This window comes from Gigantopelta aegis, chromosome 2, assembly GCF_016097555.1.
Source record: "Gigantopelta aegis isolate Gae_Host chromosome 2, Gae_host_genome, whole genome shotgun sequence".
Taxonomy (NCBI): Eukaryota; Metazoa; Mollusca; class Gastropoda; order Neomphalida; family Peltospiridae; genus Gigantopelta; species Gigantopelta aegis.
The window spans coordinates 50,584,698-50,608,304 of record NC_054700.1 but is presented as its reverse complement, the minus strand read 5'-3'; the positions used below and the strand labels follow the sequence as shown (position 1 = coordinate 50,608,304).

Sequence of the window (23,607 nt, the reverse complement as noted above, 5' to 3'; positions counted from 1 at the left end):
TAAAAATTGTATTATGCGAGCATAATACATTATTTTTATTCCTAATATATGATATTGACGATACCGAAATGCACGAGGGTAATAATCTCTTTATCATATAATCTCAAGCTTAATACAACGTGTTTTTGTAAACTGTACACACAACTTTAATTCCAGTTCGCCGTTACTAGATATTCAAATGACGTAAGAATATGTGGCGTGTGGTGTATTTTTGAATGGAAATGACGTCAAACTCGAATGACGTCATTTTGGATGTCCTTACATCAAAACAAACTTGGGCTTAACGTTTTTTTGTTTTCTGAATGCTGGACAGCTTTCAGTGTCAAATTGCCATTGAAATGTTTTTATTCGATGACTATGAATGCATACATCAATTGTGGAGTGCCACACAAGTACGTTTGCTTAAATGTCAATAAACCTAGTGCCGTGACCTCGATTAATTTACATCTAATTTGCAAAGTTATCAAATTCTTAAAGTATGTGATCTGAAAAATATCACATACTTTGATTGCACTGAAAATGTAAAATATTATATAATAAAATAGAATATTTATTAAATCTAATGTATCTAGCACAAAATATTTGTTGTTTATGTGTCATTTGTAAGATTTTTACTATAAATTGTATTGCAGTGGAATTTTTTTTTTTTTTGCACATTCTTCAAAAATCACCTTTCAGATCATACTTTTGCTGTTATGGCAACTATAGGTGCTTTAAGAATTTTAAATTGATTTAGTAATTTAATTTTTTTAAACATAAAATGAGAAAATATTTACAGACTGCTTATCATGCTTCTAAAGTAAAAACTAAAATATTTTGATTTTGATATTGCGCTAAGGATTTCAATACTATAAAATTATGTAACCATATGCCTTTAAAGAACCTTGTTTTTACATAATTTGTTTAGTTTTTATTTTAATGTAATTATTTTGTTATTTCATTCATGGCGGAATGTCTTTACACATTCATTCATTCACTCATTCATTGGCAAATCTCAATTTATATGTTTGTGTGGTTTTAGCATACCCTGAGTTTCTCCAGTACGACCAGCTCAAGTTACCATGGTGATGCTGTAGACACAGGCTTGTTCCCGAAGACGGCCGGTGAACTGTTCAATATTGCCTCCCTACAGTCGTCAGCCCGCCCCGGCTGTGTCATAGAGATGGAGGCAATCAGTGACGCTCAGCAGGTAATTAATATAGTCAAACTTTAATCAGTCAGTGATGCTCAGCAGGTAAATTATACTCAATTTTGATCAATCAGTTACTCTTAGCAGGTAATTAATACAGTCAAACTTTGATCAATCAGTGATGCTTAGCAGGTAATTAATACAGTCAAACTTTGATCAATCAGTGATGCTCAGCAGGTAAATTATAGTCAAACTTTGATCAATCAGTGACGCTCAGCAGGTAAATTATAGTCAAACTTTGATCAATCAGTGACGCTCAGCAGGTAAATTATAGTCAAACTTTAATCAATCAGTGATGCTTAGCAGGTAAATTATAGTCAAACTTTGATCAATCAGTGACGCTCAGCAGGTAAATTAGTCAAACTTTGATCAATCAGTGACGCTTAGCAGGTAAATTATAGTCAAACTTTGATCAATCAGTGACGCTCAGCACATAAATTATAGTCAAACTTTGATTAATCAGTGACACTCACCGGGTAAATTATAGTCAAACTTTGATGAATCAGTGACGCTCACCGGGTAAATTATAGTCAAACTTTGATCAATCAGTGACACTCAGCAGGTAAATTATAGTCAAACTTTGATCAATCAGTGACGCTCACCGGGTAAATTATAGTCAAACTTTGATCAATCAGTTACACTCAGCAGGTAAATTATAGTCAAACTTTGATTAATCAGTGACGCTCAGCAGGTAAATTATAGTCAAACTTTGATCAATCAGTGACGTTCAGCAGGTAAATTATAGTCAAACTTTGATCAATCAGTGACGCTTAGCAGGTAAATTATAGTCAAACTTAAATCAATCAGTGACGCTCAGCAGGTAAATTATAGTCAAACTTTGATCAATCAGTGACACTCAGCAGGTAAATTATAGTTAGACTTTGAGCATTTAGAGAGGCCAGGATGTTGCTCAGTGGTAAAGATCTGCCCTGGAATGTGATGGGTCTTAGGATTAATCATCTCTGATGGACTACCATCAATGACAGGCAATATCAATGTGTTGGTTTCCTTCACAGTCATGGGCAGGATGTATCCCAGTGGTACAGCGCTTGCTTGATGCACGGTCGGTGTGGGATCAATCCCTGTCAGTGGGCTCATTGGGCTATTTCTCTTTCCAGCCAGTGCACCATGATGGGTATATCAAAGACAATGGTATGTACTACCTTGTCTGTGGTTCAAAATGTGCTGAACTGTTGTTAAACAAATATCCCTTTCGTTTCTAGGACTGGCAGAACATTCAACTGCTGCATGTGTTTCAAGAGCAGCTGGTGACTGGCAAGATGGCCAGCAGTGAGACCAGCTTCAACATGGAGGCCATCGTTGACCTGCGCAACCTGAGCTCCTTCGAGGAAAACTTCTTCCTCGTCGTGCTCGAGAAGATAAACTCTGGGGGTTCGATGATACACATGTGGAAAATAACCATATCATCACAGCTGGGATCTCAAGCTAATGGTTAGAGTTAGAAATAGTAATAATTGTAAGAGTTGTAAGAGTCAGTATTGTGATTACCTGAGGTGATTGCATCATAGGATAGAACCACCTCGCATTGGGGTCTCGGATCAATGAAACGTAAATCAGTATTGCAATCTATGTTAAAATTAATGTTAATTAAATAATTAATTTGGTTATTTTTTTCTTTAATTTTTATTTTATTAATGTGATTTAAAAAAACAAATAAAACAAACAACTAGATTAATCATGAATTTTATTGCTGAATTAACTCATCCTCAGTCCCTTCGGTTGAAGAGCTGTAACATTTTACCCTTTTAGTATGCAATACACAATAATTTTTTCTGTGTTCTTTTTTCAATTTTATCAGCAGGAAAGACGAATCCGTTTATGACAAATGATCAGGTGGGTGATGATTTTGAAAGTCCGACTGGCAGTCCGGGTCCAGACCCATTGAACGCATCACAATCCCCATCTGTGATGACCATGTCGTTCACAACTACCAAGGTACTTCATCGTTTAACCCTAATTTACCTTTATAAATATAAAATACCACACTGGTTTAGATATCAGATAGATATAATTTTTACAAAACAGGTGAACTTCCCACATTATTATCTGACTGAATAAAAGTGAGGTCAGATACCATGGGAAAGTTCACGAGTTTAAGGTGCTACGCAGTCTCATGGTATAATAATCTTGTGCACTCTAAACATGTGCAATAAACAACATGTGGAAAACAACTGGCATGTAGGTCCGTATATGTCGTGTCCAAGTGTTACGACTGAACTTTGTGTGTGTGTGTGTGTATTACATCTAAAAGTTATGCATCTTTTTATCACTTCTAAACTCTGTGTGTGTGTGTGTCTGTCTGTGTGTCTGTGTCTGTATCTGTATCTGTATCACATCTGAAAGGTGTCTATCTTTGTATTATTTTTTAACTTGCGTGTATGTCTGTATTAAATCGAAAAGTTGTCTCTTTTTTTATGACTTGTGAAATTTGTGTGGATGTGTTTTTATCACACCTGAAAGTTATGTGCCTTTGTATCACTTGTGAAGTTTGTGCAGCTACGTATAACATCTGAACTCTGTGTCTCCTCCTATCATGTCTAACTATATATTGTGTCTGTGTATCACACCTGAATCTTTTACACATATTCTTGTTTTTTAAAGGTATGCTCCCAACATCTTCCACTGCCAGAATCAGTCGACGTCATATCTGCGACCATCGCAGCAGGGCACCTCAGTTCGGCATCAATCTACCCAGCATGCTTTGCACCGTACGTTATCGTCACTGCCTGCACCGATGGCGACGTCCGATTCTGGCGCTGCAACCTTTCGGAGGTTGTCTTGGGGTCGTTAGGCAACCATAGCAACCCGAACTCTGTGTACATGACCAACTACGAGTTCACCCTGGACGAATCTCACCAACGACATCGGCCGTCAGTGACCACGCTGCAGCGGTATCAGCAGCCAGACGTGGCGTACCGGTGGAAAGAGTGGGAGATGCTCAATCTGAGACGGCCGGAGAGCGCCATTACAATCCCAGGTGAAGATACAGAGAGTAGTACATGGGTGGGGGTGCAGTACAAAAAATATCAACCGATTTACAAATTGTTTTGTAACAGGGTCTACCAATAAGATTTAAACTTCTTATTGTACTTTTTTTTATAGAATGCTAACAATGGTGATAATAACGTTCAGTTTATTTTTACGTTAGCCGGCTTGAATTAAGAAAGTGGCCCAAGCCTCCTCTATTTTGTGTTAAGTAATTACATTTTTCTTTGTATAGAGTGAGGAATCTTGTTTTCCTGTGCTACCAAAGACCATTACGATAATATTCATGGCCCTCTATTATAAAATTTTAGATCCATGTTTGTTCAAACTTCAGTACTGATCTTCATACCTTTCTCTGTTTTTTTAAGACATTTTTTGTCAATATTTAGACTTAAACAAATAGCTGATATTAGTTATGTAGTATGTTCATTGTTCGTATCACCACTTAAGTTTACGTATTTCATATCATATTTGATCGCGATGCTAAAATCTGATCTGTTTGTGTATTGCATGCAAGCCCATCACTGTAAGTTGTGCATACAGTGGTCATATCGCCATCTTTATCTAATAATAAACTGATCTGTTTGTGTATTGCAGGCAAGCCCATCACTGTAAGTTGTGCGTACAGTGGTCGTATCGCCATCGCCTACCGGTACGGAGCGATCCGAACCACACAGGACCACCCCGAGGATAAGTTTGTCAACCTGTGTGTTGCCATATATGAGTGCGAGTCGACAGGTAGGTTTAAAGGGACATTCCTGAGTTTACTGCAAGTTTTAAGATGTTATCGACTAACAAAGACTTTTTAACGATTATAATTACATATCAAGTATATTTTTCTGCATAAAATATTAGTGGCTGTATATTAATTGTGTTTCTGATCATTCTAATAGTTGTATGAGGTTAAATTTCATTTTATTTCTTAAGTTTGATGTACCTTGGAATACTTAAATTGAAGATCAGTATATACAGCATATGCCTTCTTGACAAGATAGCTGAGAAAATTGCTTTAATATTCATTTTTCTGCCCATCCTTTTTCAGTAAAACAAGCTTTAGTGGTAGCTTTGTCACCCACTCTGAACACCATTTTGAACAATCTTAGAGTAATCTGTACTGTTTGAGACTTTCCAGCAAAAATAAGTCAAAACATAATTTGACATGTGGCATTTGATCTTCGAGATAGTGATTTTTACTCAAAACTTTAATATACTTACCTGTGATACTTATATTTTTGCACAGATCTTTACACTGTTTAAACTTAATTTTAGAATTATTATAATAATGTTGATCATCAATTCATTTATATATTTACCATTGTCTGACACCCATATATATTGTTGGTGCTGTAGTGCCATTAAACATTCATTCATTCATTTGATCAGCAGGTGTCATCACTTTCATGATAACAAAAATAAATAAATAAAGTTGGCTTTAGTTGCTTTGGTTTTTTTAATTTGTGTTTTGTCGTCTTTACTAACAGGTGGTTCGGAGTGGGTTCTGGAGGACACAATAGAACTGAAGAACATCAAAATTCCTGACCCGAGGTCGGAGATCGAGATCAGTCTGCCTCACATCTACAATCCCGACAACGCATGCCCTCGCATCGACGAGAACAAGTCCATCTCTCCCTCCTCCTCGATCGTCAACCTAACGCGTACCAAGTCCGTTCCCAGCCTCAGCACGATTCACACGGTGAAGAAATCCATCGAAGAACAGGGAAACAAGCAGGGGCTGCTCACTCAGAAGTGTTTGGTACAGCTCGACTGGATTTCATCGGAGGACGGATCTCATATCCTGACAGTGGGGGTGGCTTCGAAGATCTTCACCTACTCTCAGGTGTCTAATGAAATCGCACAGGAATCCATGAAGGCGTTTTCTGGAAGGGAGTTGAAGACGCCGAATGACAAGTTGCCAGGACGATCGCGACCGATGATGCAGAAGTCGAAGTCGCTCGTCGCCGAGGACTATCAGGAGGAGATAAGATGGATGAGGTTGCGTTCCATCGATTTGTCCACAGCAGATGGATTACCTCCCTTGCCGATGCACTTGTCGTGGGTGCGGGCTGGGATCCTGGTTGTCGGGATGGATAATGAAATGCATGTGTATTCTCAGTGGAGAAGCCAGTTTGGTCCAAGTAACGATATCATTTCGGACGAAGATTTCAAGATTGACAAGCGGACGTTAACAGAGGTTAATCTTCAGAGTATGTCCAGTGCAGGAATGAGCAAGAAAAAGTCAAAATCGTCAAAATCATTCAAATCATCTTACTCCATGCCCAGCTTCAAGCACGCTGCGTCCAGTCTTTCTCATTCGAAGAAAGAAATGTGGAAGAAATCGGAACAAGGTTCAGGAGCATCCAAAGACAGTTTCTCCCGCAGCGAGAGTCTTTCGAGCCTTTCTGTGATCCAAGACTATGGCTTGTTCGAAGCGGCACGCCAGGCCAATCCCATCCTGCCGCAGTACCACCCAAAACAGCTTATGGAACTTCTCAACTTTGGGAAACTAAAACGCGTCAAGGCCATCCTGGCACACCTTGTCCGATGTATTGCAGGTAGCGATCAGATGCATGCCGTGTTCGTCGACGAGATGGAAGGCGAAGACGGACACCTTGCCGTGAGGTCCATGCGACACCACAGCATGTCGGCAAACAGTCCGCAGCAGAATGAACACCAGTTCGGCGAAGAGGTGAACATCAACATCACCGAAATCCAGTCCATTCCACCTCTCCCCATTTACGCGCTCCTAGCCGCAGACAACGATAACTCGGGCATCAACGCCGAGATCATGAAAGCGGCCACAAATCCCACAGCTGGCCAGGCCCCTCAGGATTACACGGACCTCTTCAACACGGACATTATCAATGACGATGAGAAGCTGGACGACACGTTGCTGTCATCGTCGGCAGAGAGTGGGACGGCAAAGAGAACGAGGCTGACGAGCTCGCACCAGACCCCAGTGAACCTGTATCACTTTGGGCCGAAGCAGGCGCGGGTGCTGGGCACGCACCTCATGCACATCCACCTACCGGGACTGTCCAGTCTCGACCAGATGTACCTGATGGCCCTCGCAGACACCGTTGCCAGCACCAAGCTTGAGTTTGCAGATCACTACATTAAGGACGAAGCCAAGCCAGGTACGCAGTCTAAATTGTTTTGTTTTTCTTTTTATAACAGTGTGGTTCAGGATAAACCTAAACCAGGTACACAGAATTGTTTGGGGTTTTTATAATAGTGTGGTTCAGGATAAACCTAAACTAGGTACACACAATTGTTTCTCTTTTTATAACAGTGTGGTTCAGGATAAACCTAAACTAGGTACACACAATTGTTTCTCTTTTTATAACTGTGGTTCAGGATAAACCTAAACCAGGTACACACAATTGTTTGGGTTTTTTATAACAGTGTGGTTCAGGATAAACCTAAACCAGGTACACACAATTGTTTGGGTTTTTTATAACAGTGTGGTTCAGGATAAACCTAAACCAGGTACACACAATTGTTTGGGTTTTTTTATAACAATGTGGTTCAGGATAAACCTAAACCAGGTACACACAATTGTTAGGTGTTTTTTTTATAACAGTGTGGTTCAGGATAAACCTAAACCAGGTATGCAGAATTGTTTCTCTTTTTATAACAATGTGGTTCAGGATAAACCTAAACCAGGTATGCAGAATTGTTTCTCTTTTTATAACAATGTGGTTCAGGATAAACCTAAACCAGGTACGCAAAAAAGATGTTTTGTTGGTACGTGCAAACCTCTCAAAAGGGGACCCTCTGTAAACCGGAATTCCCTCAAAACTTGACGTTTTTCACAGTCCCTTTTTAACTATCTGTACTGAAAAGAATCTCTCTAAACTGGATACCCCTTAAAACCGGACTTTTTACTTGGTCCCAATGGTGTCCGGTTTAGAGGAGTTCCGCTGTATAACAAATGTGGATGGTTCAGTGTTGTAGATGTTATCATTCATAAGTATATCAAGATTATGCTGTTATTATACTAGGTATAGTCATTGTTTTGATGTTATTACATTTTCGTTATGTCTAGATACCACATAGTATGTTAAATTTAATATTCTTGTTTGGATATCACTTATATCTTTACAATTCACATTTAGATGCCATTTATATTTACCAGTCCCATTTATGAGCAGTTCTTATTTATTATTCGTCTACCAGTCATGTTTAGATGCCACTTGTATTTATTTTTCGTGTTTATTACAGGTTAATAGAATTTACTGTATCAAATGTTATGACTATACAATTGGCCTTATCTTATATGCACATATTTGCAGTATTTAAAGGAATTTTATGTGATTAGATGATTACATGCATAATATTAACAGAAATACAAAGGGTTTGATTTCATCAACCTACCCGAGTCGTTAATTTAATTTCTTGTTTTTCAGGTGTTGAAAATCATCAAACTGACAGTCATGCTGCAGGTATGTTTGATTTTCTTACATCATCAATAAAACTATTTTATTTATTTTTATCATTTTTTGGCTATATGTCCAATACTTTAAAGGTGTTATGCTTATTATTAAGTTAAGTTTAAGAAATACATAACTATGATATCTGTTGCAAATATTTGTAAAAAATTGGAATCATTCTTAACATCTCAATTTCCAAAAATTATATAATGAATTGTACCACCCCTGACACACACACACGTATACACACACACACACACACACCGAAACCGCCATATATCTGTAATTTTCTGAATGTTTTGTTTACAGAATCGATGGATGACTGCGGAGTCAGGTTTCTTCTCGCCATGCGACATCACATCTACCTGCTGGGAACCCTGCAGCCGGCCCAGAGGTTTGTCTTGCACAAACAGGGGCTGAAATCCTTCAACCTCATCTGGGCCTTCCACTCGGAATCAACAGAGGTAAGAGATAACATTGTGCAGAATACTTTGTTTAGCAGTCTCAATGGCTTAGTCGAAATTTAAACCATTGGACATAAGGCTATTACTAGTGTTAGGTTTGCCTTACACAAACAAGGGCTCAAATTGTTCAACCTCATATGGGCCTTCCACTCGGAATCAACAGAGGTAAGAGATAATATTGTGCATGGTAATATTTTATTTTAGCAGTCTCAATGGCTATGTCGGAAGTAAACCATCCTCTTTAAGGCTCTTAGGTTTGTTTTGCTCAAACAGGGACTTGAATTTTTCAATCCTTTCTGGGCCTTCCACTCAGAATCAACAGAGGTAAGAAATATTCGCATCTCGGTACCGTTTTCCACCCAGAATGAGTTTTAATAGCTCTGTGTAGAGACAAAAAAGGTCACTGCTATTGCCTTGCATCATTCATCTTAAGGGCGGGATGTAGCCTAGTGGTAAAGCGCTCGCTTGGTGCACGGTTGATGTGGGATCGATCCCCGTCCGTGGGCCCATTGGGCTATCTCTCCTTCCAGCCAGTACACCACGACTGGTATACGAAAGGCTGTGGTATGTGCTATCCTGTCTGTGGGATGGTGCATATATACAATAAATAAGCTTTGCATGACAAAGAATTATCTTTGTTGACATAAATAACACACTACTAAAAAAAGAGCAAAATCAACTAATGATATAAATAACACTAGATTTATTTACATGAATACATTTGTATTCTCCTTGCAATGTAAAGGTGCCCGAGACGAATTTATAATTAAACTGGAGGGGAGATAATTACTGGGGCGAAATAAAAAAGGGACGAATAGACGGACGTGGTAAATCAGTAACAAGTCTATCTCGTGATTAACACGGCGTCCCAATATATATTTTGATCACTGTATTAATTACATCTATTTCTGTTATAGCCAGAAATAGGTTAAACAAAATATATTTTATTGAAGTTAATTTCCACGCCACAGGAGTTCTAAGCACAAAACAGGATTTTGTTTTTTACTATGGCGCGAGCCATTGAGAGCGGTTCCAAATAGTTTTCAGTCAAATTAAAGTCATAATTGTTTAGGATATTAATTTATATAATCATTTTCAGTTAGATAATATTCTTATATGTCTTGTACAACTAATTTTCAACTTAGTAAGACATATTTGTTTAGTTGTGATCTAAAAGTAAATCAAGATATCAAAACACTTACATACCCGTCGATGCCAAATATAGAACCCGTCTTGACGTCTGCTTCAACAGTTTCTTCAAAAAGTACAATATTATTTATTAATTTCCAACAGGATTACTTTTATTTTATAAAAGTAATCATTGTAAATAAAGGAAAGGTATTATTTTATTATTAATTTAATTTAACTTATAAAGGACAATACACACAACTGGTCACTTCCGGTTCGTTTACACACATAACCGGAGTTTGCCAAGTGAGTGTTTTTTATTAACTTTTACAATAGACATGATGAATGTTTTAGCCAGCATGTCTCACTAACTATTGAGCTCCGTGGTCTAGTGGATAAGCTGCTGGACAATCAAGCTGACGACAGTGGTTCAAATCCCGTCAAAGCTGGCTCACACATTCATTCATCTTTCTCATCTATCACCTTCTGCCTATCATTCTCATTATCTTAATATATAAAAACTTTCCAATTTCTCCCACAATTTCGATTTGTTTCGACCCTTTCTGTCAGTTTCCTCCGACTGTCTTCTGAGCTGTCCACACCATCGCCTACCTGTCTCCATTTCCTCCACGGGTGCAGTCTCTGTGTATTCCCCTGCACCCACCTGGCATCCTCATCCTCTAATAAAGCTGGTCTGACCCACGGCACTAACTAATGACCGCCGGTAGTAGGGGTGCATAGTAGGTGGTTACAAGTGCCTCGTAACAATGCCAGAAGTAACTACTGAACACTCCCCGAAGTGGTCAGACTAAGCTCACAGCTAAAAGCTGATGGGGAATGGCAGGTGTGTGGCACAGATAGCCACAAGAGACAAGCACCTGTCGCGGTTGGAGAGACAAGGACTGGGATGTGGAGGTGGACAGCGAAAGAAGTTGAAAGATAGAAGGAGTTGCCAGATTGGGAAGATTTGAGATAAAATAAAAAGGAGAGAAAGGAAAGGGGGCAGTGGGAAAAAAAATAATACTATTGGACCATTTTACCAGCTGATTAGTATAGAAATTATTTGATAAACCAGTTTTGGGTGGAATAATCTTGTTGGGTTTTTTTTTTATCCAGGAACTGTTATCGTTCATCCCCAGCATGCAGAAGGGAGAACCGACCTGGGAAGACTTGAAACAGTTTGGGGCTGGCTGGTGGATCACTAACATCAGTGAACTCAAGCGGTGTATTGAGAAGGTAACTCCATACTATGTATTATTGAACACACAAACAGTTTGGGGCTGGCTGGTGGATCACTAACATCAGTGAACTCAAGCGGTGTATTGAGAAGGTAACTCCATACTATGTATTATTGAACACACAAACAGTTTGGGGCTGGCTGGTGGATCACTAACATCAGTGAACTCAAGCGGTGTATTGAGAAGGTAACTCCATACTATGTATTATTGAACACACAAACAGTTTGGGGCTGGCTGGTGGATCACTAACATCAGTGAACTCAAGCGGTGTATTGAGAAGGTAACTCCATACTATGTCTATACAGGGGGCAGGATGTAGCCCAGTGGCAAAGCACTTGCTTGATGCGCGGTCAGCTTGGGATCAATCCCCATTGGTGGGCCTATTGGGCTATTTCTAGTTCCAGCCAGTGCATCATGACTGGTATATCAAAGGCCGTGGTATGTGCTAACATGTCTGTGGGATGGTGCATATAAAAAAAAACCTTGCTGCTAATCGAAAAGAGTAGCCCATGAAGTGGCGACAGCTGGTTTCCTCTCTCGATATCTTTGTGGTCTGACCATATATCTGATGCCATATAACCGTAAATAAAATGTGTTGAGTGCATCGTTAAATAAAACATTTCCTTCCTGTCCATACAATGTATTATTGAACACACAAACAAAGTGTGGTAAGAGTTGTCCCCCTTGATTTATAAATAGTCATCTGAAGCCTGTTCAGGAGGTCAACTGGTTTTGCAAGTAACATTAGATAAATACAGAAGACAATGGTACCAGTCAAATTATTCGCGAGCACTCGGCCGCCTGAATATGCCACTGCTTTAATGTTCAGCAAGTCCTAATTGTTTCCCATCACTGATTGTTAACCTTTTCTAATAAAACTGATGGATACAGTGTGTTAAGCACATGATACTGTACATTGTATTCAGTGGTGGTACCGATGTACATACAGTATGGATTGTGCTATTGTTGATGCAAGAATATGGTATGGTTATATTTTTCTGGGGGTGGGACGTAGCTCAGTGGTACAGCGCTCACCTGATGCACAATCGATCTAGGATAGATTCCCGTTAGTGGGCCCAGTGGACTATTTCTTGTTCCAGCCAGTGCTCCGCAACTGGTATAACAAAGGCTGTGGTATATACTATCCTGTCTGTGGGTTGGTGCATATAAAAGATTCTTGCTGCTAATCGAAAAGAGTAGCCCATGAAGTGGCGACAGCAGGTTTCTTCTCAATATCTGTGTGGTCCTTAACCATATGTCTGACGCAATATAACTGTAAATAAAATGTGTTGAGTGCATCGTTAAATAAAACATTTCCTTCTTCCTTCCTTCCAACACGAACTGATTTTCAGTAAAATCATCCATTTGATTTGCTATTTTCAAAATATTAGTCAATAAAAATATTTTCCATTACAATGAAAGAGCCACCTTACTAGCTTGAATGTTGTTTATAAATAACTAACATTCCCCCAAAAGTAACTTAGAATGGTTAATCGTAATTTGCTTTCAAGTTTGTATCTATAGTTCTGTTGGCAAAACAAAAAAGCCATCCCCCAACAATAGCACATCTCTAAATGATTTCGTTTGTGTGAAGAATATATTTTTATTAGTATCCGTATTACCACCAAAGAAATATACTGCTAGCAAATAAATGGAACCGCAAGGCAACGGAAATTTACAGAAATATTTCATCCCCAATATAACATGATAATCACTGAATTAATCTGTCATAAAAATTGTTTGTAGGTGGCTAAAGTAGCATTTCAAGCAAAGAAGGATCCACTAGACGCAGCTATTTTCTACATGGCGATGAAGAAGAAAATGGTGTTATGGGGCCTCTATAGGTAATGTGTACTTTATTGTCATGTCTTTACAAAGTAAAAAGGTGAAATATGTCATATTTTATGATCAGTGCAGTATTTTAACCATGTGGAATGAGCTCAGAATTTGTGTAATATTTTTTCTGTCTCTTAAAATAATTTCAAATGAAAAGAACTTCAAACATTTTTTTTTATTTTTTTTTAGCTCTTCTCATAAATGAACATGCAATCATGATTAATGTTATATTTTTGTGTGATATCATTGATAGGTAATATAATTTATATATTATTATTATGAAGAAATAATATTAAATTTATATGAATATATATTTTTAATTGTTCTAAAAAAAATACTTTTTAATTCAATTTTCCCACGATAATGCACTTACATGTAAGATTTGATCAGACAACGATATTAGTGTTAATCCCAGCTGTGTGATCTTTCAGATCTGTAGAGAACAAAAAGATGATGGATTTTTTCCGAAATGACTTCACTCAGAACCGGTGGCGTAAAGCCGCGCTGAAGAACGCATTCGCTCTTCTCGGACGTCAGATGTTTCAACAGGCCGCTGCTTTCTTCCTGTTAGGAGGGTCACTGAAAGATGCTGTTGAGGTTCGTTACGTGATAAACTTGTCAATATCCATTAAGTATATGATAGAGTGCTTGTCCTTTACCTTTCCGTAATAAAACTTTCAGAAGCTTGGTAGAAGAATCAAATCTTCTTGGTAGACCTGTTCTCTGATATGGCCCTGTGCTTATAAATCTTAAAGTCTAGACATTAATAAAGTCCAGACTTTAACGTCATGGCAACACCATTCAAATAGCATTACATTAAAGTCTGGACTTTCTTAAAGTTTTATAAGCACGGGCCCAGAAAGGTTGTCGCATGTTCTGTCCCATCTGTTGAAAAATGCATATGAAAGATCCATTGCTGCTAATGAAATTTTTTTAGTGGGGATCCTCTGAAAACGTATAACAGTGACCAAATGTTTAACATCCAATAGCAGATGATTAATAAATGAAATGCTCTAGTGGTGTCTTTTAACAAAACAAACTTTTAACATTTAATAACATTGTAGTTCTATATTTAAGTGCATGGACACAACAAAATCTATTTTCATTTTCTTCTGATGTTTGTTTTGATTGATTTATCCCTTCATAAAACTGTCTTGATTAGTTGTTGCAGTTATAAAATTTTGCTTTTCTTAATAAAACTATTTGACATTTTAAATGCACTGACACCAAAAAATCGGTCTTCATATATTTCTAAGACATACACATTGAATGATTCCTTCTTTGACTGATTTCAGGTTTGCATTGAGAAGCTCCATGACATCCAGCTGGCCATGGTGATCTGCCGCCTCTATGACGGCGAAGAAATCCTGCCGGACAGCGTTAAGGACATTCTGTACCAGAACATCCTCGGCTGTGACTCCACTGGCAAATACTGTGATGCCAGCAAGGCTCACCCAGACCCCTTCCTCAGGAGCATGGCCCTGTGGCTCCTCAAAGACTACCGGGGAGCCCTGCAGACTCTCCTTCACGTCAACATTGGCAGGGCCAGGCTAGCCCATGAAGTGTTCGACACCGACATTCTCTCGGTGACCCCGAACGTTTTCAACTGCTACAACTACTTGCGGACCCATCCTCTCCTTATGAAGCAGAAACTGGCATCGTCTTCCCTCAGCAGACGAAGGACGGTAATGACCGGGTTCACCAGGTCCAACAGTATCGTCATTCCCGACAACAAGATCACCACCATCGATCGAGTCACCCCAATGGAGCGCAGGTTATTCTTTGCCACAGCTCATGCCCATTACAAAAATGGCTGCCCTCTGATGGCGCTGGAAACTCTCTGCAAGCTGCCGCCTGTTGTCGAGGATACGGAAGAAGAAGATCACATGTATTCCGATTCAGGCAGGCTGAGGAAAAATGCTTCAGATCTGAGCTGCATCAAAACGGGAACCATTGGTAATGAGGATAATGAGGCAGACAAGAAGGGGAACGACTCTAATTCTTCGGCAGACTTTGATTGGAGTACCCCGGTTTCGAGTCGGTTAAAGAATAATTCAAACATGTCCGACATCAACAAGCCCGTGACCAATGGGTTTGAACCGAGCTCCAAGGAGACAGACTGGAGTAAGCCAAGCGTCACCTTCAAGGATGACCTGCAGCTGGAGCTGGACTTGGAATTGGAGAGGGAAGAGGAGGACGATGAAGTTCCCACCGACCCCATAAACATCTTCTCCAGTATGAAGACGGTGCCCGACATACGGGTGGAAAACGATGACGGAGATGTCTCCAATGTGGAGGAGTCGTCCACTGGACACAAGCTGGACATCATGGCTCAACAGTACAAGTTTATTGCATGCTTGAAGGTAACACAAATACTGAGGACCCTGGGGGTTTTGGGGGAGAGAGGGGTTGGGGTTTCTGGGGTTTTTATGTTTCTTTAAATTTATACATTTTATTGCCCCAGAGACGTTTGTTAGTAATCAGGGATGGAGCTGTTAGGACAATGTTAAGTACATCCAATTGATATGAGACGGGGAGGGTTGGGGTTTCTGGGGGTTTTATGTTTCTTTAAATTTATACATTTTATTGCCCCAGAGACGTTTGTTAGTAATCAGTAATGGAGCTGTTAGGACCATGTTGAGTACATCCAATTGTCATGTCTGTGTAAACTGGCATGATCACAGAGTTATGTCCAGTGACAATAGCTTGGTTAACATCTGTCTAATCTAGCACTACCAATCCATCAGTAGGGGACTACAGGTTTTGTCTCCATCCATCTGTTTGTCCATCTGTCCCACATATAGTTTTCGATATGTTTTTGGCAATGCCTCAAAATATTGAGTTGAAATTTTGTGTGTAGCTTTGTTATATAGAGTTACAGAACTTGATTAATCCATGTGCTCTAATAGTGTTGCTAAAAAAAACCCACCAAAAATACAAACACTTTTTTCCTGTCTGTATTCTGAGTGTGTATTGTTTCCAGGTGTTAATGGAGGAACTCGGGACACTGGCAACTGGATTTGAAGTTGATGGTGGCCAGCTTCGCTATCAGCTTTACATCTGGTTAGAGAAAGAATCAGAAGTCCTGCGGGTGCTCTGTAACTATGGGCAACAGGAAGAAGATATACCAGAATGTAAGTTAGTTCTAAAGTCAGTCTAGGTATAAATAGTAATTACATAATTGTATGGTTACACCAGAAATGTTTATAAATTATGTTAAGTTTGGTTATTATTTAATTATATATTATTTTTATTAACTTTAATATAAAAGATAAAATAATTTCACATTTTGACAAACATTCTTATTTTTTACGTTTGTCACATTATCAAAACACTGAAACAAAACTGCCAGGGAAAACATTTGTCAATTAGATATTTTATTATATTTCTTAGGAAATTGGATACATTTTGTAACCTTTTTCTTATTTTTTAAAAGCTTAACTTTTTTATTCTGTTACATCCAGCAGATACATTAGTGCTCTAATTATCTGTGCCAGGGCTAACTATGTTAGCAGAAAACTTTGCCAAATTATCTATTAAACTCCAAAAACACACAACTATTTTCCAACCACTAACAATCATTACATGAAATCGGTTCACAATATTTCATGCAAATCCTGTTTCTGTGATGTTTACACAACATTAAATTCATGCGAATCGATTATGTGGTAAACCTTTTCTAATAAAATTTAAAGTTACAAAGCATCATAATGATCAAAAGTTTATTCGCTATGGAAATAGAATTTGTATAAACAAACAGTCAGTTACCTGGGTAAAAACCACGAGAACTAACTTACGGTTACTTAAGATTTTAAAAGTTGTTTTAAAAATTTGTAATTGGCTAACTTGGGTGAATACCAGCGATAGCCCTGTGTGCTGTGTCGTAACTCTATACTTGCTAAAGGACGGGACATAACACAGTGGTAAATCACTCACTCGATGTGCGGTCGATCTGGAATAGATCCCATTGAGCTACTTCACATTCCAGCCAGTGCACCATGACAGGCATATCAAAGGCCGTGGTATGTACTACCCTGTATGTGGGATGGTGCATATAAAAGATTCCTTGATGCTGATTGAAAAGAGTAGCTCATGAAGTGGCAACAGCGGGTTTCCTCTCTCAATATCTGTGTGGTCCTTAACCATATGTCTGACGCCATATAACCGTAAATAAAATGTGTTGAGTGTGTTGTTAAATAAAACATTTTCCTTCCTTCCTTCCCATACTGGCTAAATGTTGAGCTTCACCAATATTTCATGATTTATAGTCCATTACACAATCTCACTTTTCACCAACATTTTATGATTTATAGTCCATTACACAATCACTTTTCACCAACATTTTATGATTTATAGTCCATTACACAATCTCACTTTTCACCAACATTTTATGATTTATAGTCCATTACACAATCTCACTTTTTGCCAACATTTCATTATTTATAGTCCATTACACGATCTCGCTTTTCACCAACATTTCATGATTTTCAGTCTACTTTACTCAGTGTTCTCGCTGGGTGAAAATTAAAGGAGGGCGGCCGTGTGGCACCACACACTTAAAACAAAACGAAAAGCAAAAAGAAAAAGGGTGGGGGTGGGGAGGAGTTTGGTTACCATATTGTTGTGTGTTGGTAGACTTGTGGAAAAACATACTCCTTATTTTGCCTACAAAAAAGTGCAAAAACGTTTATATGAAATACACGTATTTTAATTGAACCGAAGATGTTATCGGTCTGACATTCACGGGCAGTTCCGGTTTTGCTGAACCGATCGAAGTTTTAATATTATTTTAATAAAGATTTCAAGATATACGAAAAACAATAAAGATGTTTGTAAAGTGATCCCCTAATGTCAGATACATTTTTTGTTATTTCTATCTTCATCGAATTGATCGGTGTGATAAAATCGCCAGCTGATAAAAAAAGTAGTTTCGTTTTTGTAAAGGCGGTGTATATATTATTTGGAACCCACAATAAATGATTGTAATGATAAACACTACCACTTCCATTGTTTTTATAAGCGGTGATATCCCCCCAAAATGAAAAGTTTACAATATTTTAGAAAGAACTGCTGAATAAACAGAATGACAGAACTGACAGAAAGTAAAAATCATTGGTTACAACCAATTATATCTGCAATTGCGGACAAAATATCAGACGTAGTTAGTGGAAACAAAAAACAGAATGACTGTTCTGAGCACGTGACAAATTTGGCGCCAAATAAGTTGGAGTTTTTTCAATCAGAGATTGCCGAATCCGTAACAAATATAAATGTTTTGATTGCTCAAATAAAATATAAATTTAAACATACATAGGACAAAATAGAGGCTGTTAAAAATACTGTTAAATTACGTTACGGTAACTGTCGTAAACGTTTTGTCAATTGCTTTTTCGTACACAACACGGCTTGTTTCCTTTGATGTCCAGTGTGCAGACTGATTGTCGTGTGTTTTTTATGTGTAGAAAAAAAATTTGCATTTGGAAATAGCGGAGATACACAATGTAGGTACTGGAAAATATAGTAGGGTGCTGGAAAATAAAGAGGGGAGCATAAAAATAAAGGAGGGCAGAGAATGTGAAAGGAGGGTGTCAAAATGCAATAGCGGGATGGGCCACCCCGCTTAAATGGAGCAGCGAGAACACTGCGACCCATTGCACAATCTCACTTTTCACCAACGTTTCATGATTTTCAGTCTACTCTACCCATTACACAGTCTCACTTGTCACCAACGTTTCATGATTTTCAGTCTACTCTACCCATTACACAGTCTCACTTGTCACCAACGTTTCATGATTTTCAGTCTACTCTACCCATTACACAGTCTCACTTGTCACCAACGTTTCATGATTTTCAGTCTACTCTACCCATTACACAGTCTCACTTGTCACCAACGTTTCATGATTTTCAGTCTACTCTACCCATTACACAGTCTCACTTGTCACCAACGTTTCATGATTTTCAGTCTACTCTACCCATTACACAGTCTCACTTTTCACCAACGTTTCATGATTTTCAGTCTACTCTACCCATTACACAGTCTCACTTTTCACCAACATTTCATGATTTTCAGTCTACTCTACCCATTACACAGTCTCACTTTTCACCAACATTTCATGATTTTCAGTCTACTCTACCCATTACACAGTCTCACTTTTCACCAACATTTCATGAGTTTCAGTCTACTCTACCCATTACACAGTCTCACTTTTCACCAACATTTCATGATTTTCAGTCTACTCTACCCATTACACAGTCTCACTTTTCACCAACATTTCATGATTTTCAGTCTACTCTACCCATTACACAGTCTCACTTTTCACCAACATTTCATGATTTTCAGTCTACTCTACCCATTACACAGTCTCACTTTTCACCAACATTTCATATTTTCAGTCTACTCTACCTATTACACAATCCCACTGATGTCCCTCTCTCTGTTTCAGCCTCAGTGCTGGACACAAGCCTGGACTCCATCGACTACCTGGAGGCACCGCGATTCAACCGATCACTGTCGATCAAGTCTGACACGTCGCTGAGCCGTGCGACCCTCCACGAAGTGATCCTGGCCGACAAGGTGGACCTGGAGGCCAAGATGGACCGCATGGCTCGCCGCAAACAGTGGCTCAAGAGCAACCAGCAGTTCCTGAGGACTCTGATCAGCTACTGCATCCTGCAAGGGTCCGGAGGTGGGGGCCTCGCGTCTGTGCGCATGGAGCTCCTACTGCTCCTCCAGGAGCTGCAGCAGGAGAAGCCGCAGCAGCAGCTGTTGTCTCCCCTGCCGTTCCCGACGACGCTGCCTCTGCTGTCGGCAAGCATCGCCAGTTCGAAGACGGTGATAGCTGACCCGATCCAGCACCTGCAGTGTCTGTCGCAGGACCTGCTGCACACGATAATCGAGATGGTCGTCCCGCCCGGGTTCGAGACGGACACTGGGAATGTGTTTCTGCTGCGGAATCTGGCCGTGGCGCTGTCGTCCTGTATATACCAGTGCCTCTGTGATAGTGACAGTTTTATCGTTTCGCTCACCGATGTGGACGTGGGTCTAGAAGGATTTACAAGGTAAAGGAATTAAGTTCAGATAGATGAAAGGGTTGGGGTTTTTTGTGGATTGGTTTGTAGTTTGTTTGTGAGAACACTTTAATAAGGGTGGAATGGGATGACTTGTTTGAGGTATTTCTAAGGTCGACGACAGTCTCTTTTCGCACCCTTGTTTTGGCTTCGTAAAACAATAAATATATCTTACCACTGGATATTTTATATTTATTGTGTACAAAGCCAAAACAAGGGCTCAAAGAATTACTGTCGTCGACCTTTATTCCAGCCATATATTAAAAGCTCTGTTTATTGTATGCGAGACATTTTATTCCACAGAATTTTAGTTTTTCCTTCAGTGGGCACTTGTTTAATTTTAAATGTTTTTACAAGCACAATATTGACTCTATGTTATCATGTGTTTGTTTACTTGTGTTTCAGTGCTAACTTTGTGACACAGGCCAGTCACTTGATGGCCGGAGTGCGAGGGAAGCGGATGAGAACAGGCGAGAGTGCTGAAGAAACTGTGAACACAAGTCCGGCGAAGTGGCCAGGTATGTACTGTCATGTTCAGTGTTCATGTTTAACCTAATATTGTCAAAATATTGTTAACTGTACAACCAAATTCAGTTAAGATGGTGTCAGGTAAATCCTATGATGTGATCGAACAATCAACAGTCCTGATTGTGCAGTCAATTCAGTCTGTAACATATTCTTTTTTTCCTGTTTTTTATACCAACCCATTAGTAGTCTTCAAGTCTTTTTCATGTCACATCGTTTTCTCTTTACTGCTTGTTTTCTCACCTTTATGAAGTGAAAAGATGAGATGCAGGTTTTACTTTTTCATCAGTGGTGGTGGCAATGGCATCAATTTGTATTAAATTTCAAATTTAGATCGGTTTCATACAAAATACAAGCCCTAGGTTAGTGAAATTGGTTTATAGTTGCAGTAAGTCTTATTGATGTTCAGAGTGCATCTAAAACGTTTTTGTTGGCAAGATTCTGCTGAATTCTTGTTTTAAATTTGAGTTTCGTGGTTTTATCCAAATAAGATTCAAGCATGGAGTCCTAGGTATATGAGTGGTCTTTTCAGAATGGGGGTTTTTGGTTGTTAGTCTTTAAAAACCTTACATTTTCCCATTGATCCATTAAAACTAGCCCTGGATTGGAGTCAGTACAGAGATGTGAACCCAGTACCTACCAGTCTTAGGGCCGATGACTAAACACTACAACATCAGGGCTTGTGTGTTTTGCTGTTTATTTCCTCTTGTTTTCAAGTGTGAATTTTGTCTTATATATCAGATTTTATATTTTTCATTTTTCAGGTGTGCCAGTTTTGTTTTAAAGTTCACGTTTGATATTTTTATTATTTTGCAGGTGTGACATCTCTGCGTGTACTGATAGCGCGAGAGAAGGACGAAGACGCCCCCAAGTTACACATGTTACTCTGCGAGTCTCTCTTCGCCGTCTATGTGAGCCTCCTCGTCAACGGTCTGGCAACCTTTGACCCACTCATCCTGTATAGACTAGTTGCTCACCACTTTGACCAGAAGTTATGGTCTGCTCTGTTTGGAGGTGGAGTGAAGACGGTTATCAAAACCAGCATGTCTGTCCCACAACGTATGTGCTTTCATTTTTTCTTAATTATATATTGCCTGTGTTGCAGTGTTTAAGTTTCAGTCTAATGTTGCCATTTTATAACATCATTTTCCTAATGCAAAAATACAAAAAACATTAATTTTGCTGTTTTATTAAACTCATCATTGTGTTTTTGCTATGCATATATACAGACAGCTACCTTAATATGACAAATATTCCACTAATTTTTGTAGCATGCTTCCCTTCTGTTTTTTTAATAAATAATTTTTTTCAACTGCATGTCGATTTTTTTAACAAAATCAATAATGTATCATACACACATATCTATGCTAAAACACCCCCAAAATGTCAGTAAAATAAATTGAAGAAGAACAGACATCTATCTTAATACAAGTGCAATTTAAAAACATGTCACATCATTCATAAATAGCTTAATTTCTGTCATTCATGATGTGATCTGGCTATTTCTCGTTCAAGCCAATGCTCCACAACTGGTGTAACAAAGGCCATGGTATGTACTATCCTGTCTGTTATGATGCATATAAAAGATCCCTTACTGCTAATCAAAAAGAGTAGCCTATGAAGTGGCGACAGCGGTTTTTCTCTCTCAATATCTGTGTGGTCCATAACCATATGCCGTAAATAAAATGTGTTGAGTGCGTTGTTAAATAAAACATTTTCTTCTTTCCTTCATGGTGTGATCTAGATTAAGAAAAATACTGTGGAAGATCTATTTTAAATAGCTAAATAATAAAACTAATCTAGAGATGCAGTTTTAATCAATAGTTTTGAATGTTTTGAGGTCTGAGTTTTTTCTTCCATTTTAATTTTTTTTTCTTTTTTCCTTTAATTAATCTGAAGTATAATAATGCTTCTTGATTTTTTTTTACATTATCTTATTATTATTTATTATAAAATAAAATTGTTATACAGTAATCTTAGAAATCTGGGGCCTAATTCACAAAAGTCTCTTAGGTTCTGCTAGACAACAAAGCATACTCTTTGCAAGTCTTTTAGCATTGCACTGCGAGATCGTAAAGTTGCGAGAGTTTAGTGAATTGGGCTCCTGAAACTAACCTAATGACCGGCGTCGTGGTTAGGTCATCGGTCTACAGGCTGGTAGGTACTGGGTTCGGATCCCAGTCGAGGCATGGGATTTTTAATCCAGATACTGACTCCAAACTCTGAGTGAGTGCTCTGCAAGGTTCAATGGGTAGGTGTAAACCACTTGCACCGACCAGTGATCCATAACTGGTTCAACAAAGGCCATGGTTTGTGCTATCCTGCCTGTCGGAAGCGCAAATAAAAGATCCCTTGCAGCTAATCAGAAAGAGTAGCCCATGAAGTGGCGACAGCGGGTTTCCTCTCAAAATCTGTGTGGTCCTTAACCATATGTCTGACGCCATATAACCGTAAATAAAATGTGTTGAGTGCGTTGTTAAATAAAACATTTCTTTCTTTCTTTTTTCTAAACTAATGATTTGTTGTTTCGATAATAGTTGGGTTTTTGTTCCATCTGCAGAATCCGTATCGGACGACATGACGAAGCAGCGGATGAGACTGAATATGAAGCTGATGAGTCAGACACCGAGCTCCAACAAAATGCCCGAAGTGAAGGAAACGTACAAGGAGAAGTTTGTCGGGCCAGAACTCAGTATGATCACATACTTCATGACCAAGGTAGT

General features: G+C 38.9%; 1 protein-coding gene across 2 annotated transcripts in view; it reads left to right on the top strand.

Annotated features, from left to right (window-relative positions):
• The window catches only part of LOC121386723 (dmX-like protein 2), a 158,103-nt gene that overhangs the window by 82,621 nt on the left and 51,875 nt on the right, over nt 1-23,607 (top strand). For both annotated transcript variants that reach the window (XM_041517726.1, XM_041517719.1), the window contains exons 17-33: nt 1,022-1,189; nt 2,413-2,641; nt 3,009-3,145; nt 3,812-4,187; nt 4,793-4,933; nt 5,677-7,329; nt 8,602-8,637; nt 8,935-9,089; nt 11,334-11,453; nt 13,202-13,299; nt 13,723-13,888; nt 14,587-15,654; nt 16,275-16,425; nt 19,735-20,350; nt 20,765-20,877; nt 21,701-21,943; nt 23,445-23,602. In XM_041517726.1, the coding sequence (XP_041373660.1) occupies nt 1,022-1,189; nt 2,413-2,641; nt 3,009-3,145; nt 3,812-4,187; nt 4,793-4,933; nt 5,677-7,329; nt 8,602-8,637; nt 8,935-9,089; nt 11,334-11,453; nt 13,202-13,299; nt 13,723-13,888; nt 14,587-15,654; nt 16,275-16,425; nt 19,735-20,350; nt 20,765-20,877; nt 21,701-21,943; nt 23,445-23,602 (5,628 nt within the window). The remainder of the gene's footprint in view (nt 1-1,021; nt 1,190-2,412; nt 2,642-3,008; nt 3,146-3,811; nt 4,188-4,792; nt 4,934-5,676; nt 7,330-8,601; nt 8,638-8,934; nt 9,090-11,333; nt 11,454-13,201; nt 13,300-13,722; nt 13,889-14,586; nt 15,655-16,274; nt 16,426-19,734; nt 20,351-20,764; nt 20,878-21,700; nt 21,944-23,444; nt 23,603-23,607) is intronic.